At 36.3% G+C, this 19812-nt stretch overlaps 1 protein-coding gene across 8 annotated transcripts in view; it reads right to left on the bottom strand.

Moving 5' to 3' along the window:
- Positions 1-604: 604 nt before the first annotated feature.
- kalrna (kalirin RhoGEF kinase a) overlaps positions 605-19812 on the bottom strand; it is a 320600-nt gene continuing 301392 nt past the window's right edge. For all 8 annotated transcript variants that reach the window (XM_048192910.1, XM_048192911.1, XM_048192909.1 and 5 more), the window contains 10 exons: positions 19239-19301; positions 17014-17041; positions 15890-16052; positions 12568-12689; positions 12359-12490; positions 8223-8387; positions 6790-6868; positions 6483-6683; positions 5141-5279; positions 605-4134 (listed from right to left, as the gene is read on the bottom strand). In XM_048192910.1, coding sequence (XP_048048867.1) covers positions 3589-4134; positions 5141-5279; positions 6483-6683; positions 6790-6868; positions 8223-8387; positions 12359-12490; positions 12568-12689; positions 15890-16052; positions 17014-17041; positions 19239-19301 — 1638 coding nt within the window. In that variant the 3' untranslated portion in view covers positions 605-3588. The remainder of the gene's footprint in view (positions 4135-5140; positions 5280-6482; positions 6684-6789; positions 6869-8222; positions 8388-12358; positions 12491-12567; positions 12690-15889; positions 16053-17013; positions 17042-19238; positions 19302-19812) is intronic.

Genomic DNA, 19812 nt, shown 5'->3' on the forward strand with positions numbered 1-19812 from the left:
TGGCACTGATCAACTGATCAGCCGTGGTAAAACGCACACACATACACACACACACAGAGAGAGAGAGACAGAATGAGTCGACGAACCTGCAAACCGTGACAAACTGTGTCAGTAATGCATACTGTAGGCTGTATAAGAGCAACAAATGCATTTAAGAGTAACTGTCATTCAAGTGAAGAAAAACAAATGAATTTTGACTATTTTTTTTCAAGGCTTAAGGCAAGTCCCAGATTAAAATGCATATTTAAGCTGTTTTAACCGAAAGATATCTTAAAATATGTCACTGCCATTGTTTTGTCTCAAGATGGACACCAGTATTGTTTTTTTTCTAAGGCACATTTATAAAAGCTACTTAAATGTCTGTGAAACCAGGCCTTATGTTACAAATGCCTCTTTCCTATATAAATCTTGTGTAATTGAACTATGCGCGGTATGCAACTGTAAATAAACTATTTGTACTTTCAAATTGTGCAGATGTAATATTAACATTTATAATATATTAAAATAATAATTACTACTCTAAAATAATATTACGATTGCATGCTAATGTTAATATTAATAAAACCACCTCCAGATGAATAAAAAAAAACACATACAAGAAAACTAAGTTTTCCTAAAAACAAAGCACAGTTTATTAAACATTCAGTAACAAACAAACAGCCCATATGAATCAAGAAAAACTAAAAATTTCAGCAAATTTTACACACAGGCTTCTATACAATCCTTTTGCAGGGGCATATGCATGAAACAGAGATGTAATGAGCAGATCTGGCTTTATTCTTCAGAGATCTCCTGAGATCTAAGTTGCCTAAAATCAAATTACATTCCGATTATTTTTATGTTGTTTGTTTCAGATGTGCTGAAGTGAAACTAGACCCAACCCTGATGATGATATTACAGAGGTTATTAATGTGGAGCAGAAGCTTTAAACAGCGAGAGCTGATGAGGTTAAACATGAGATGTAGCGATTGTCCCAATGCAGTATTGACAGGTGTGTCATGCTGTAACGTCTTTATACTACACCACTGTGTGATAATTCACTGGCCCTCACTGAACCTCTCTATTAGGCTTCCCTTCCAGTATTGATGCTGTAGCAACTCATAATGTAACAACTGTGCATAATGTAATAAGTATTATATTATTATTGTAATAAAATGTTCATAATGTAATAATTCTCTCAAAACTTAATAAAATCTTATTTTAAAATCTAACAATTTTTACATTATGAGAAATGTATTACATTATAAACTCACCAAAAACTGTCATGTTTTTACATTATGTGTAGTTATTGAATTATGAGTTGCTACACATGGCAAAGGTGTGTATTTAGAGTGTATTCGATGTTATTGTCACATTATCAACTGAAAGTGTTTACGGGCTGTGTGCTTCTGGCCTGTCAAAGCCGATACGTGACTCCTGTGACATTTTGACATATTACAAGTCTGACTGCACATACAACACACAGAACAATTATATAGTCAAACATAAACGTATAACAGATGAAATAGTTGGACATTCCTATAATACATTAATGTAAAAATTTAAAAAATAATAAATTACATAAATGGAGTAAAAGGCAAAAGTGGTTTCTTCTTGGACAATGTGTGGATATTTTGTAAAATAAATAAACAAATAAATAAAATACTGCATCATTCAAAAGTCTGAGGTCAGTAAGATTTAAACTTTTATTCAGCAAGGATGCATTAAATTGATCAAAAGTGACAGTAAATACTGGCATTAAAAAAAAAATCTATTCTGTTTCAAAGAATCCTTCAAAAATGTATAACTGTTTTCTACACTGATAATAATAAGAAAGCTTGAGCACCAAATCAGCATATTAGAATGATTTCTGAAGGATCATGTGACACTGAAGACTGGAGTAATCATGCTGAAAATTCAGCTTTGCATCACAGGAATAAATTACATTTTAAAATATATTTAAATAGACAAGAGTTATTTTTGAACTATAGCAATATTTCACAATAGTACTGTTTTACTGTATTTTTGATCAAATAATTGCAGTCTTGGCGAGCAGAAGAGACTTCTTTCAAAAACAATCACAAAAAAGAAAAAAAAAAAAAAAAAATCTCATCGACCCCAAATTTTAAACGGCAGTGTAAATAAGTGCTGAGGTTTAATAACTGAAATGACAATACTTTGCTAACAAATAAGAAAACAGCATACTTTGTTCAATTCATAGGTTTCTATTTTAAGACATTCAAAATAATCCTCATTATGCTAACTGACATCAATGATGACCCTCATGACCCCATACTATGAAAACTGAATATATTACAGGTTAAATGGTGGATGTTCTGTTATTTCTACATGCATGTATTTGTACAATAACCTGTCAAATATTCTACATTCTTTTATTCATCTTAATGAAGCTATGAAAAATATATCTGCTGCAAGATGATGGATCACTAAATTTCTCTTCACACCCAATCGTCATCCACATTCTGTCATCGTTTATTTGCTCTCATGTTGCTCCAAACTGGTATTTGAATTTGAGAAGTACTGATACTTATTGAGCTCAAAATGTGGTAAAAGTATCATAAAATTGAAGAATCTTCCAAATTAAGCTTTTAAATCATATTCATAAAACGTATAGTTCCCGTCCTTGATAATTTGTTGAGTCGTGTTCAATGCCGTTGTAAATTACTCTACAAACATACACCTGTGACTGCATTACATCAGTATTACTGCGCCACTGTATCTGTGTTCTGCTTCTGAAGAACTACACTGGTGGAAGAAAAATATGTTTTTTTTTTATCAATAGCATTACATTTTTGTGTCAGTGTTTATTTAATGAAACCTTGCCAGGTGTGTGGAATAACCGTTTTAAGCCCCATGAAGCCGTGATTTACACTGATTTTAGAACAGCTAAAGGGGGTTTTAGGCACTAATGATGCCCCTTAGCTGTTCTAAATTCACTGTAAACCACAGCTTCTTGGGGCTTATTGCTTTATTGAACTTCTGCACATTCAAACTGGCATGTTGCGATCCATTCAAGAAATGAGCCATTCAGCATCATAGATGTGAAACCTAATGTGCCATATTTGAATATATGTGAATTAGTTTATTTTTTAAATTATTATTTACTTGGAGCAACATTAAAATTCATCTAAACATCTCATTTTGTTTTAGCACATTTGGCAGATCTGGAACGACACAAGTAAGTGATGACAGAATTCTCATTTTTGGTTAAATTCCTGTAAACCTTTTCAGTACAACTGAACATACAACAACACCCAACTACTGGTCTGTTTAGTACTCTCAAAGTTATAAAGCAAATCACCCTAAGCTACACCCACCTATATGACATTCAATGACGTCACTACTCATAGCTCTGCGATTCCCACAATTCCAGTGTCCTTGCAGTTTCTCAATCTATTAATGGTCTCACAAATTTGTTGATCTCCCCAGGTCACAAGTCATCACAGAGCAGGCCAAATAACTCTACAGGAAACACGGTGTACAGTAAGTGCACATTCCAAATGATATGATATAATGTAAATGACATTTAATGTTGAAGAACAGCATGTAACATGCTAGAATCTCCCTACTTCACCCCATGTTCTCGTCTCACAAGGTGTGTCCCATACTGCTGCTGACCAGTCCTTTAACGTTTGTCACAGGTCTGACATCATGTAGCTGTTTGCGTCTGTCGATGAACGCAGCGAGTCTGATGGTGTCCAGTGGTGTTTTGGAGTAATCTCCACTATGAGCACTGACCCACGGGTGCTGAAGGCACGAGGCTGAGCTGGGCCTCTTTCTGGGGTCCTGGTTGAGCGTGGACACAATGAAGTCTTTGGCGGCCTGGCTGATGCCGCAGAAGTACTCCTCAGGAAAGCAGAAGTCCAGCCTGCAGATGTTGACGCAGGTCTCCTCCAGACTCTCGTCCAGGAACGGGGAGACTCCGCTGAGCATGACGTAGGCCAGCACCCCTACACTCCACACATCTGTAGACAGGGACACCGGGGTGCCCTGGATGAGCTCTGGAGCGGCAAACTCAGGGTTTCCCAGGAGGAGATGCACATAGCGGTGACCCGAAACCTGTACTGCATCGCCCAGATCTGAGAGCTTCACGCAAGGCACCGGCACGTGGAGGTCCACCAACAGATTTTCAGGCTGAGGAAGAAGAAAGACTTTCTTAACTCTGTTTTAGAATTGGTGCTTACTTATACAAAACTCAAAATGGTAGTGTGATGTGGATGGTCACCAGGATGTTGCTATGTGGTTGCTAAGGTGATGGGAGTTGCTGCTATATGTAGGCTTCTAGCAGGCTTTTTCAAAGTCCCTTGCAACAAAAGTCAGTTCACTTGGTCTTTTATAATTTTAATAGACAGAGCCGTAGTTCACTGACAAGCTACGCAATATTGCGTTCATTATCGCAGATGAATCGCCTTCAATAATGAACGCGATATTGCGTAGCTTGTCAGTGATCTACGGTCATGCTTGTCAAGGTTTTTATACTAAAATGGTCATGATTTACTTGTTCAGTCATGCAAGACCAACTCCGATCTACTTAAATAGCGTAATACCGAAATCTCAAAAACCTCTTGCCAAGCTCACATTTTAATAATTATATATTTCAAATCAGGGGCCAGTTGCATAAACTTAGTCACTATATTAAGACTGTGTCTTAAGAACTAGTTTGACCAACTTGCAGTTAACCAAAGGGTAATCAATGTTATTTTTCCAATTCAGATTACACCAATCTACATTTTTATGTAACGGACTTTAAAAATTGTGACCATTCTTCAAGAAAAACATTAGTGTCTTAACTTTTAAGACTAGTCTAAGAGGTTTATGCAACCGACCCCAGAAATAAATCTGACATGGACTGTTTCTTAAATGTTGTTTCTTATGTTCAAACTGTGTTAAAAAGTGTATATTTTAAGGTTGGTTCAGCCAATGTGCAGCCTCAGGACACTTACTGGGAACTGGAGCTTTGGCAATTGACTCTTTTATTTAGAATTATTAAAAGATTATTAGTAAGTTTTATGTAGGTTTTAAGCACACTGTTGCATGGCTAATTGGTGGTTGCTAGAGTGTTGCTATGCAGTCACTGCTAAACTTCTACTTTTTACTAAATAAGCTCTAAATATGCTGATGTGGTGGTATAATGTTTCACCTTGAGGTCCAGATGAGCTACTCTGCAGGTGTGCAGATGCTGCAGAGCTTCCAGTGTGTCTTTAATGAAAAACGCCACCTTCTCCTCCATCAGCTCATCATGAGCCACTAGATAGTCCAGCAGACGCCCATCTTCAACACTGAACACATAAAAATGATCATATCAATAAATGTCATTCTTTTTTTAAATTTCATTTTCTTTTTCCTGAAAAAAAAAAAAAAAGCTTCTGGACAATGCAACTGTCTGTACTGTGGATTTGTTGACTCGTTAACTTTATTGAACTGTTGTATAAAATAGGCTATCACATTTGCAAGCGTGCTGATATTTGGGAAAACAGCACTCTATATGCTGTTATAGGAACTCACACGGGGACATTTTGGCTCCATATATCTTGATATTTGGGGTGGGGCTCTTTTTCAAGTGCAACCAATGGAGGCCTCTTCTGATGCAAGGTGATTCAAGTGAAAAACATAGCAAAGGCCACTACTGATTATCCCAGTGGTGTCCGATCCTGCTTCTGGAGGGCCATTGTCCTGCAGAGTTCAGCTCCAACCCCAGTTAAACACACCTGAACCAGTTAATCAGGGTCTTACTAGGCATACTTGAAACTTCCAGGCAGGTGTGTTGAGGCAAGTTGGAGCTAAACTCTGCAGGACAGTGGCCCTCCAAAGGCAGGATTGAACACCCCTGGACTATCCCTTTAAAGAAGAGGACTTCAGCCCTGCACCTGGGGACCCACTGTCCTGCAGACTTTAGTTCCAACCCCAATTAAACACACCTGAAGCAGCTAATCAAGCTCTTTATGAGTGCCTGAAAACACACAGGCAGGTGTGCTGAAGCAGATTGGAAATAAACTTTGCAGGACAGTGGGTCCCCAGGAGCAGGGTTGAAGATCTCTGCTTTAAAGATATAATGCAATGTTTTAAAAGGCTCATATTGTACACATCTGTAACATATTTTTCTTTAAAGTTCAACTGTCATGCTTGTCAAGGTTTTTATACTAAAATGGTCATGATTTACTTGTGCACCATAATTTTCTTAGAACCTTTGAACTAAACAAGCTGTTTTTGCCACTGTACCTTTAATACGTCTACATGTATTTGATGTCTAGACATAACTGATTTGTCTAGTTTAGGCCCATAACTATAGAAGTTTGTTTCCACCACTGAATAAAAAGGTAAAAATAAAAAATACTTTTTTTCCCTCACAATTATTGCAATTATGAGTTATAAAAAGTCACAATTAACTTTTACGTTTTTAATTCCGTGGCAGATACAAGCTTCCATATATAACCGTTGTGTCAACGGAAGTATATTTGCTTTCCAAAATGAGATTTACTCACAGCTCAAGAACAAGCATGTAGGCTGTGGGTGACTCATAGGTATCAATCAGCGCCACCAGCTGGGGATGCTGGACATGACGCAGGATATCGGCCTCATGGGCAACCTGCTCTTTCTTCTGCATCTTCTTATTGACATATTTCACAGCAACCTCCTTCTTACTGGCCTTACTGAGACACTTCCTCACCACTGAGAAACGACCCCTGAAACAGAGAACATATGAAGAAAAAAAAAATGCCAAAGATTGTTACTGACAGGATGAATGATGCTAGATTGCTTGTTAATGAAGGTAAAAACATATATATTTACCGTCCAATTTCACATAATTCTGTGAAGGCAGATTCAAAATTGTCTTTCCACTGGATTCCAGTGCCGTCATATGTCGAGGCTTTATGAAAGTGAAGAAAAGAAAAAAAAGAGAATAAGAACTGTGTTTGGAAGAATCAGTTCTTTTCCTAAACTTAGTTCTGCCTACCAAAACAGGCTTTTCCAAAAGGTATAGGTGGCATAATTATGCTTATTTCTACTTTATTTTTGCTAAAATAGAAGGCAGCATCACATGTATCTCTAGCTGAGAAGTCAATCCCAGACTGCAATTCAGTTAAAAATAGTGAAATAGAATTAAAGCCATAATTTTACCCAACATTTGTGTGCACTGTGTTGTGATCAAACCCTACTGAAATCAACTGCACTACAAAAAATTATATTCTCAATGAGTAGTATTTTTGAGAAGCAACAATGTGTAAAATATTAAAACATTTCATAGATTATATCTTGAATAAGTATATTTTGTCTTACTGCACTGACAGATTTTTTCTGTTCTTAACTAAAATTAACAACTTATTTTTTTATTTAAACTTTTAGATACTGTATATGTATTAGATTCTCTGAAAGCAAGTCTTATTATCTTATGTAGTGTTACTTCTCAAGTAAATGTATCTTGTTTCAATTTTTTTGTTGTTTTTTAACTGTAAAAGAAGTTAAAAAATCAAGTCATAATTTCAGAGTTGTGTAAAGTAACATACTTTAGTAAGTAAAGATAACTGACTGAAACAGCTATTAAATAGTATTTAAAAATACTCTTAAAAACATTTCCCCCCTAAAAGTATTAAAATGACTGATAATAAAACTACCTAAGCATCAAAGTACAGGTAAATTTTATTAATAATGGCAAAAAAGTCTTTTTTTTTTTCTAAAAATATTAAAGTGACATCAAAAGTAAATGTAAATGTTATTAACAATGGCATTTTTTTATTTATTTAAATGAGATATTTTACAGGTAAATTATATTAATAATGGCAAAGGAAAAAAATTACTAATTTTTCTAAAAATATTAAAGTTTCTAATATTAAAACTGCTTAAGCATCAAAAAGAGATAATGGCACAGCTGATGGTACCGATGGCAGCCTGAGTGGTGGTTTAATAGAAACTGTAGGATATGTAAGAGTGTACTGTTCACCCAAAAATTAAAAATTGTCATATTTATACAGCTTAAAATTGTTACAAACATTTATGAATCTGTATGAGACAGGAAGATTCACTTATGGTAAAGCACTGATGTTTATGTTATGTTATGTTATGTTATGTTATGTTATGTTATGTTATGTTGTTATGTTATGTTATGTTATGTTATGTTATGTTATGTTATGTTATGTTATGTTATGTTATGTTATGTTATGTTATGTTATGTTATGTTATGTAATATATGTATAAGATGTTATGTGTTATGTGATTGTCCTCACCTGTGCTGGGTAAAGTCACCATGTTTGAGGGTTCACTGGGTGGGCTGATGCCCCAGGGGTTACTGGCACTGACTCTGAACTGATAGTGTCCACCAGGAATCAGATTCTCAATTTTCACACACACATCTGCAGTGGAGACCACCGACTTCTGCCACACCAGAGAGTCTGCACACAAATACACACAAAATAACAGAAATATAGTTTTTCTTCAAGTGTTTTAGTTTTTAAATTTTAACTGATATTATAGGTTTCAGGGTAAATAAACAGAATATCACATTTTCATGTCATAACATTAACTTTTTCAGACAAAATAGTATGCATGAAGCTTAATAAAGATGCTATAATCTATAGTTCTGTAGAAAAGTATTTATTTCTGAACTCTACTTGTGTCAGTCAAAGTTCCTTACACTAAACATAGTAAAACAACAATAGTTCATCACCATTTTCACCCTTTCAATGAAACAGGCTCTTTGCTACTGTACCTTTTAGATTTTTTTTTATGTACACTACTGTTCAAAAGTTTTTTTTTTAAGAAATTAACACTTTTATTCAGCAAGGATGCATTCAACTGAACAAATGTGACAATAAAGACTTTTACGTGGTTAGAAAAGGTTTCTATATCAAAGAAATTCTGCTCTTTTGAACTTTCTAATTATGAAAGAATCCTGAAAAAAACATTTATCACCATTTCCACAAAATTTTAATCAGCACAACTGTTTTCAACACTGATAATAATAAAACTAATAAGCAAATATTTCTGAAGGTTCATGTGACACTGAAGACTGGAGTAATGGCTGCTGAAAATTCAGTGTTAAAGGTACAGTATGCAATTTCTGAGAAACACTGTTGAAAGTGGATCTGACAGAGCAGCACAACTCATTTGTAGCCAATCAGCAGTAGGGGGGCGTGTCCACTCGTGATGAGGGAGGAGAGAGGGAGAGTGAGCAAGAGGGGGATTTGAAAGACTGTAGAAAGAGATATAGCTGAGAGACATTACAAAAGAGAAAAGGTCAGAGGAAGTTCGCTTTATGATAAAGAACCGCTGATTCGACACAAAAGATTCATAACCCTCTGAAGCTTAATGAAGCTGTGTTTTGAAATCGGCCATCACTACATAAGTCGTTATTTTGTTTTTTTGGCGCACCAAAATATTCTTGTCACTTTATAGTATTAATATTAGTGGTGGGCCGTTATCGGCGCTCTTATCGGGCGATAAAAAAAATATCGCCGTTAATCTATTCTCAAAGTTGGGTTGGGAGCTGGGTCTATACTACGCAAGCTATGATGACTTTCACCTTGTTATTTTAGCGCGGATGTATACCTAGCCGAACTGACCCTTCGCAAAGACCCGCCCCCCTTATTTACTGTTGCTTTGTCCGACAAGCCGTGGCACTGTCACGTCACATGCAGTGATAAATACATCACGGAGCAAAGAGTACACTGACAACACGTCGATAGACAAGACAGAGCAGGTTACTTATGATATTTAACAAAGTCCCAGCTTTAAAACTGTGTAGTTTTTTTAAGAATTTCAAACAATAAAAACCGTTTTGTTGCTCTTTAATATGTCGTGACCAGATTGCTGTAGCGCCTCAGCTCAAGAGGCTTGTTAACCGATCATTTATAACATCAAATAAACATGAATGAACATGAGAATCAATGTTGTTTTAAACGCGGAAAGATGTCAATATACACAATTTTTCAAGTTTAACTCCACTGAGGTTAATCTTCTAACGCCTATCTGCTTTGTCGGACAAAATGGCGGATTACTTTTAGTCATTTGCTGCGTCCCAATTCGCCTACTTATACTACGCCCTAAAAGTATGTACTCTTTCTGTGAACAAAAAGTACTTACTTTTGAGTGTGTAGCAAAAGAGTAGACAAGCTTTGGGACATACTATCATGTCATACAATTGCGTCTTTGCTCTCTGTCGCATCCAGTCACCGTAAACTGCCCTGTCAATCATCTTACATCCTCCACATTTCATTTAGCTAATTTCCTACCGTATCAGAGAGAAATGCAGCATGTTGATCTGCAGTCGCGAGTCTTTCATGTGGAGAACTCTCCTCATATTAATGCATAATGATGCATTTAAAAGTTAATGGCCAATCAGATCTTTATAAAAGTCCACATTGGTATTTGCAGATGAAAAATAACACATATAACATTAAAATAAATATTTTCTATCAGTTTGAACTGATTATTAGTCACTCAAACAACCTCTCAGCAATGGGTTGTAGGCAATATTAGCCTCTATAGTGTGCAATGATCCACACTTTGAAAATCTACCGGAAATAGTAGACCATCCGGGGACTTTTGGCATACTCTTTTCAACATACTATGCTTTGGGACACACTTATTTTAATCTCACATACTATTTAGGATGGATAGTATGGACATTGGGATGCAGGGACAATTTGGGTATCTCACATATTCTGAATGTCTTCGGCAGAATTCAAATAAGCCATTTTAATCTAGATTAATCTAGATTAAAAAAATTAATCTATGCCCACCACTAATTAATATTGAACCACTGTACTCACATGAACTGATTTAAATATGTTTTTAGTACCTTTATGGATCTTGAGAGAGGAAATGTCATTGCTCCCTATGCAGGCCTCACTGAACCATCGGATTTCAACTAAAGTATCTTAATTTGAGTTCCGAAGAATAACGAAGGTCTTACGGGTGTGGAACGATATGAGGATGAGTAATAAATGACATTATTTTCATTTTTGTGTGAACTAACCCTTTAAGTATAACAACTTACAAAAGTTCATTGTGAAGTATGTTTTTTATATATATATATATATATATATATATATATATATATATATATATATATATATATATATAAATAGTTAGCTTTTTAGCAAAAGCAGATAATTCTACATTTCATGTTTTGTAATTGTATAAAACATATATAAATATTTAAAACACACTCAAACACACGTGTGCACACAAATGCGCACACACACACTCACACTCACGTGCACACACACTCAAACACAAAAGGGTTCAGCATGTAAGACGTGTATGGTGTAGGACTTGCAGGAGTCGAAATTATAAATCCTTGATCACTTTTAGTCGACGAAACTCCCCTCAGCTAGCACGTCTTTTCGAAGTGACTAGCACCCTTGTCCCCTGACCTGAACATTGCTTGCTGATTCGCTAAAACTGACTTATTGGTTACACACAGGGCTGGGCGATATATCGCATGCGATTGTCACGCGCATTTCGTCAGTAAAGCCGGTTCCCTGATTACCGCTAAATCGCCATCACCTGCTTTCAAATGGAGCGGCATTTAATAGACAGAACCGTAGATCACTGACAAGCTACGCAATATCGCGTTCATTATCGAAGGCGATTCATCTGCGATAATGAACGCGATATTGCGTAGCTTGTCAGTGAACTACGGCTCTGTCTATTAAATGCCGCTCCATTTGAAAGCAGGTGATGGCGATTTAGCGGTGACAATCGCATGCGATATATCGCCCAGCCCTAGTTACACAAACAACAAGGGCACTTGTCAGTTTCTGCTGTAAAACGTGAATTCACGATGCCTTGACAGTGGCTTTTCTGACAAAACGCATTTAGGGTTCAGAACATGCTATATGTGCAGAAAAACGCACCACAGTCAGTTCATTTTTTTAAAAAAAAGTGGCGTTTATCGGTTTTTGCAAATGAACTCCACATCCACTCTTGCATTGCATGTTCATGTATTTTGTGGGCGGAGCAATGAAGGGAGGGGTGTGTCTGTTTGGGGTGATTTCAAATATCAACTGTTTCACAGAAATTGTTTACTACACCTTTAAAATCGCTGAGCACAGAATAGGTGATGATATGTAAATGTGGGCAATCAAATGTTAATGTTCTCACAGCTGTGACAGCTCAGAGCTATTTAGTTTCAATCCGTATTGTCGGTGGATTGGGGAGAGGTGTGAATGTGAGAGTAGAGGGCAGAGTTTTATTTCTACATTGTACAGTATCAAAGTGTTTCATTTCAAAAGAGCAAGTTAACCACAGTAAGTATCTCTCATTACAACAGAAATCTCAGGCAGTAGTTCTCTCAGTGGATGTCTGTCAGTGTTGCTGTGCCAAGACTGTTGGGATTTCACAGCGTGTAATTGTTTACCTTCCTGCCTGTATTCCACAGTGTAGCTGGAGATGGCAGAGTTTCCTGAGCTGGCTGGAGGAAGCCAGTGAACAATCACTGCTGTGCTGCTGGCTTCCTGCGCCACAGGTCGAGCAGGGGCTGCTGGGATACCTGGACGAGAGAACAACTCCAATTACAACATGTGGACAGATGAACGCCCATCTTTATTTCTCTCTGTGTCTTTTTACCTTGTACTTTAATAGATGCAGATGAGGAGGCTGTGCCATGATCATTCACAGCCACACACGTGTAGATGCCAGTATCCTGTGGCATTAGATTACAGATCTTCAATACGATATCACCCGTATCCCTAAAGTGGACAATCAAATGGCACAGTTATCATTAGTAATAGTGTATGACTCAACATGTTCTCCAACCAATACGACCCATATGAGCATTTACTAAAGTTGCGCCTCTATCAACAACAGGACACTTTCATTTTAATGCATTGTTCCCTTTTATCTGCGTCATATTTCGGGTTTCACGTAGCACAGTTGGTAGAGCATTGCAATGTACAACAATATGCAATCACGTGATCATGTGATCGTGGGTTCGAACCCAGGGAATGCATGTGCTCATAAAGTGTATATGAACTATAAATCACTAAGGGTAGGCTTAGGGGTGGGGTGGGGTGGGGTGGGTGTAGTCATTAATAAAAAAAACAGTTTTGCTAAACGGAAGTAGGACAAATGGTGTAAAAAGTCCACACATTGCATTTAAATGAACACGCATTTTGATTGGTAACGACAGTCATACGTCATTTCATGACAACAGATGTAACACAATCTCATTATTGCACATTATTACAATGTCATTATTTTTATGCCAGCTAGAGGGCGCATGACTTTAAAACATAAATATATGTCATAATAAGGTGCTTGAAAAATGACCAATAGGTTTGTTTTTTTGGAGGACAGTCTGGTATGACTGTATGTAAACATCTGTCATATAAAATAGCTTATTCAGGGCAGTAGAAAACGAAAACCAACCTGCTTTTGCAAAATATAAAATCAAGATTCTTCAAATAACAAGAAATATGCTATGTGTTGTTTATGTTTAAATTACATGTACTGTATCTAGGTCAAAGGTCATACAGTAAGTCATAACATGAACATACTTGAATATCAGGTTTAGGGATGTATTTTTTTCTGTGCTCCATAGAGAGTTAAAGATGTGATGTGTAAAAATCACAAAAATGTGTTTTGGTTGTACAGTGCTCTTGTATAGGAGGGTTAAAAGCCACAGACACTGGTGCAGTTGATAAGAAGAAAATTGGAATCTTGGCGGAATCACGGGACAGTTACATAACAGTGAGACTTATGAGGTCACATGGGTGCAGTTTTCCCACAGAACAAATTCAGATGACATTATTCCTAAACACTTTCCTGGAACCAATCAGTTAAACTCAAAGTCATTTCAATATAGAATTTCAATAATCAACTCCAGGATGGATTGTACCAGGAGAACAAGTGTTTTAAAGGGTTAGTTCACCCAAAAATGAAAAAAAAAGTCATTAATTACTCACCCTCATGTCGTTCCACACCCGTAAGACCTTTGTTAACTATTTACGTTCAGCGCTTCCAGGTTCTACGTCAGAACACCAACTCAGTATTGGCCAAAGCTGTTCACATGAGCAGCGTGACGCATACTGACATAGGAGCTGGCCAATAATGAGTCAGCGTTTGGACATAGAACCTGGAAGCGCTGAATGTAAACAGTGTAGGAGAATGACATAGAAGCGAACAGATTGTTGAATAAAGTTATTTTTGTTTTGTTTTTTGGCACAAAAAGTGTTCTCGCTGCTTCATAAAATTAAGGTTGAACCACTGCAGTCACGTTGACTATTTTAATGATGTCTTTACTACTTTTCTGGGCATTGAAAGTGTTGATTATATTGCTGTCTATGAACGAGAATATAGTGAGAATCCTCTCGGATTTCATCAAAAATATCTTAATTTGTGTTCTGAAGATGAACGAAGGTCTTACAGGTGTGGAACGACATGAGAGTGAGTAATTAATGGCAGAATTTTCAGTTTTGGGTGAACTAACCCTTTAAAGGGGTCATATGATGCTATTTTAAAAGTTCATTATTTTGTTTGTTTATTAGGTGTTAACAAATAGGTTAACATGCTTTAATGTTCAAAACACACATTATTTTCTACATACTGTAGATTATTGCAGCACCTCAATTCCCAGTCTGTCTGAAATGCTCTTATTGAGTTCTGGTTTCTACAATCCCCTCCTTCTCAGAGTACTCTGATTGGCCAGCTGACCCAGTGCTCTGGGATTGGCCAAACACATGGGGCCCCATTTATAAAATGTTGCAGAGAAACCGTCCTAAATTTGATCTTATGATCATTTCTCAGGAAAACACACAGGAACATCTGTCTTTAAGATGTGAAATCTATAAATGGCAAATGATCTTGAACTAGTGCAGCTGAATGGTTTCAGTTCTCCACCTTGTAAACAACACCTAATTAATGTCAGTAACATATAAAAGATCACCAGTCACTGCCCAAATCCTTTAATTTAGAATGGTGAGCTTAGATTTCCAAACACCTGCAATACTCTGACAAGGAAAAGTGTGTAAGTCTATTCAGACCCTGACGTGGTGCTAAGCACTTTTCCATGTCAAAGACCGTTTTTACAAATATCAATGTTGGCATGGATTTTAGCATACTCACACTCTAAGATCAAATCTGTGCATACGCATGCTTTATAAATGTGTCAGAAACTATAATCGCAGCTTCCAAGGCCTCTAAAGCAATTGTAAATGCAAACAGTTAATGCTGTCAGTTTTACCGTATCGGTTTGAGCCTGAGTTCAATTCTGGAAATGTGGATCGATCGGAACCAACTTTGCAAACACAATTTGTGTATATCCAGCATTGTACTATCCCAGGTTCAGGAAGCTCTCCTCTACAAAAGACACTGAACACAAGCAAACTTTTGGGTTGTAAAAATGAAGTGAAATGCCTTCATCGCTTTTGAGTCATGTTCTCTTGGTGTATCTTCTGAACTATGCTGCAATGGTGGATGCACTATTTTTCTTCTCCGATCCAGCCCAGCGAATGTCCGGTTGATGACACAATGTCTGGTAATAGTATAGAAAAAATTGCACTGCGCATGTGTCGAACTCGGTCATCCGCGCACATTCTTGGTTTAGTATACTAAACCAAGTATATTCGACTGCGCGCTTGACACGTCCGGGCGCGGAAAGTGAAGTATACCCGTGGCTTTAGGGTGCCATTTGGGACAGAGCCATAGACATTTGTGGAAGTTATATCTGGACTTCAATGGATGAATTTTAGGCAGGTCTGGAGCAGTGTTCTTCTGTTAGATTAAATCCCTTTTGTGGGAGTTTTGTAACTATGCAGTTCAGCCACCAAAACAAACAGTTACATTACACACTAAAGGAAAAGAAAAACATATGGCCTCTTTACCTTTCCCAAGAGTTTCAGTTGAACTCATGTGCTCACAGTCTGTGTTGTGACTGATTGTGGATTTGTACCTGATATTGATAGTGAATCGGTTATTGTTGACCAGCAGACTTTGATCGGGTCCTTTCAGGGTGATCGTGGGCTTGGGACGAGCACACACTTTACAACACAGAACCACCGTCTCCCCCAGAGCACACGTCACGTCCGCTAGAGGGGTCAGGAACTCTGGAGCCACTGTATTACAGATGCAAGATTCAAAATCAGACTATACAATTTATTAAAACACACTGTCTAGCATACCACACATTCACTTTATACACTTGGACTGTGTTTGAAAAAAATAAAAAAAATAAAAAGAAGCACATAATAATAATATTAAATTTCACATATGCTAATTCAAATTCTAAAACAAGCTACATGTGACATACATATGACCACTCAACAATATATAGGGTAAGATGTGGGCTATTAAATATGTATAAATTCATATGTCTGTATATGTCACAGAATACATTTACATTTCAAATTAATCTCTTATCGGCTTTATCTGCCGTCATTTTACAAATTAAATTATTCAAGAATTGTTACCTGAGCACAAAATCAGTATGTTAAAAACACTAATAAAATTAACTAATAATGAATCGCACTTACACAGCATTTATTAATCTTTGTTAATGTTCAATTTCAGCATTTACTAATACATTCTTAAAATCTTGTTAACATTAGTTAATGCACTATGAACTAACATTGAACAACTGTATTTTCATTAACTAATGTTAACGAAGATTAGTAAATATAATACAGTAACAAATGTATTGCTCATGGTTAGTTCATGTTAGATAATACATTAAATAATGTTTAACTAATGAACCTTATTGTAAAGTGTTACCAAGTAAATGTAGCCTTGGCAAGCATAAGAGACTTTTAATAACATTTTTCTTTCAAAAACATTTAAAAATTGTAATGTTTTCAAACTTTTTACAGGTACTAATATGTATGTATGTATGTATGTATGTATGTATGTATGTATATATATATATATATATATATATATATATATATATATATATATATATATATATTATAAAAGTAAATGCACATTGCGTCTAATGGGGGCATCTTCCCACATCTTACCCTGCTAGTGAAAAATACAGACAAACTGAACATCACAGCATCTGTACATTCATAAACTCACCCTCTTGGATGAAATTAGGGTTCAACAACTGCAAAACAGACAGATGAGTGTTACAGATGCATACAGAGGGTCAAAAGCACTGTTTCTGAAGGAAAGCTTAATGTTGTGTCACTTCAGCACTAGCCAGCAGAGGGCAGCACCATCGCATGAGATGACAGACACTGGCTGAATTTGAAATGGCATACTACGTTTTTGTTTTTCTCTTACCTGGGCTGGGCTTACTTGTTTGTTTTTCGTTATTAAAGGGTTGTTAATGTTAAGGCCCTTTCACACCAAAAGTTAAATGAATAAGCCTCAGGCTGAAGGAAATGCATTTTTACACCTGTACAGTAGAGGGCACCGCTCAAACAAACCTTTCAGCTGTGCTGCCATTCTGGATTAAAGAAGAATAGGATACAGGAGAAGGAAGTTTAACACTCTTACTTCAGCAATAAAAAAAAAGTCATATTTGCCTATAGTATGATTGAATTGGATCATCAAATGTCAGCAGCAAAGACATTGGTTAATAAAGTGAGATTAAATACAAAGTATATTTATGTAATATAACATTTAATTATTGCGTATTCAGAGATTGCATTTCACTGTTTTCATTCATTTTGAGGAATACTGAATTTTTCATGCAAGTGATCATGTTCACATACAAGCCCTCTGCACTTAACATGGGGACAGGAGAGCTGTCAGTCAATACATGGGAAAACAAAATAACTTGCGTTACTTATTTGAAAAAGAAACTTTGATATTTTGTTGTAATGCGTGAAAAAGTAATCTGATTATGTAATTTCCATTACTTGTTATGCGATACTCCCAACACTGCATATAAAAGATATGGGAAAAATAGAAAGAGTAGTATGCAATTTGGTATTCAACCACTGTCTGTTCGGAATAGCACACTACCATACTATTGATACAATTTCTGCAGTGTGCTAAATCGTGTAGAATGTGAAATCCTGAATCTGGACCAAATACACTGAAAGAGAGTATACAACCGAGCTTGTGATTTTCAAAACCCAATGCACTCAAACTGACTTTGGATTTCTAGTGTGATGTATAAACGAGTAATATCAAACACAGATATCTCTTATTTGACTGGCAACACACACTGCAGTCCCGCCTTTCAGTTATAGGAGCCAATCGCCTTTCTGATAGAGGTATCACCTGGTCTTTCTGCTCTAGAACAGTCACAAAAAAGCCTGATTTGAGGTAAAGAAGAAAAATATATGATACTTCTATCAGATTTTTTGCAGATTGGCCACTAACTGAACACAATTTCTCCAGTAAGAACTTTAAAGCCACTGAAAAAAACATGTACTCAGTGAGATCATGTGACAGCTATAGACCTTATGTAGCCCCGCCCCTTTTCAGCGTTGCGCTCGTTGTCTTTTGACTTCCGGTTTGTATTTCCACAGCGATCTTACATTTATGAATGAACTGCTCGTTTTAAAATCCTCCGGGTCTACTGACATTTGTTAAGACATCTGCTTTAAACATAACAATGCTCATGATAACTTTCATTATCTCTACAACAAGTAAATCCACTTCACCAGCGAATTATTCTTTGACAACGATGCCATAGAAATGTACAGAGCTACCGCAAAGCGGAAGTTCAAAGACAATTTTATAAAGATGGCGGCGCGCTTGTTTCTCTGGTAAATAAGGTCTATAGTGTCTGAGATGTTGATTACAGTATAAGCTAGTATTTCGTCCTGAACATTACAAAAGCTTTTCATTAGGGTTGAGGCCCGTTCACACCAGAGATAACTATAACGTAACTATAACAGTTCAAATGCCCAAGCTCTTTAAAGTTGGGTGAATTCGGATTGGCTGTCAGTGTTTTTATCGTTCATAAGATGCAAAAAGTTGTTCTGAAAGTGATCTCAGCAATTATCGTTCCTTAATGTTGTTATCGTTATAGTTGTGGGTGAACTTCACTATTTTCATAGAATGAATGATAAATAAATCTTTATTGTTACAATTATCATTATTGGTGTGAACGACCCTTTATACCAGTCACTCCACACAATTAGTTAAAATAATAACTCACCAACAACAAATTAGGCCAAATAAAATGTAAAAGGGGTTCACATATTTCTTTAACTTTAAGATTCAAAAGCTGTACCTATTTACTATTCAATTCAGTTTATTAAAAATAATACTACAAATAAATACATAAAAAATATAAATCTACAAATCTACTGGGCAGCATGCATTGAGATCAGCATCTCTACCTCCATACTAGTTTTGGGGTCTAGTTCATCCTCACAATCGGACTCGTCTGAGCTGCGGGACTCCTGTGGTTCGGGTTGAGAGAGAGAAATGTTACACACTCACAGTACAGGAATACAGAGAGACGGAGTTACAGTCTGAAAGAACCCCAGGCCAAAGAGACAGGAATACAACAATAAAAATAAAAACTATTCATATCATTATCAGTATCATTTTCATACTGTAGTATTTTACCAAATCAAAATAATGATGATAATAAAAAAGTTAATAAATGTTTATTAATTTATTGAGAAGTATTGGGATCTAAATAAATAAATAAATAAATAAATAAATAAATAAAAAGTCCTACCCAGCCTGTACTGTACTACAGTATATACTTATAGTCATGCAGTTGTTAGCAGATTATAATCATAATCATTCAACTTTTCTAATTAAAATATATATATAATGGCTTTTTAAAAAAATTGAACAAAAGCTAATATTTGAAACATCATGTGTTTCTGTCAGTGTCGTGCTGTCACTGGGCAAACACAAGTGGGGTGAGTGATGTGTTCAGTGTTTATTTTCACACAGGTG

The sequence above is a fragment of the Megalobrama amblycephala genome, linkage group LG6 (assembly GCF_018812025.1).
Source record: "Megalobrama amblycephala isolate DHTTF-2021 linkage group LG6, ASM1881202v1, whole genome shotgun sequence".
Taxonomy (NCBI): domain Eukaryota; kingdom Metazoa; phylum Chordata; class Actinopteri; order Cypriniformes; family Xenocyprididae; genus Megalobrama; species Megalobrama amblycephala.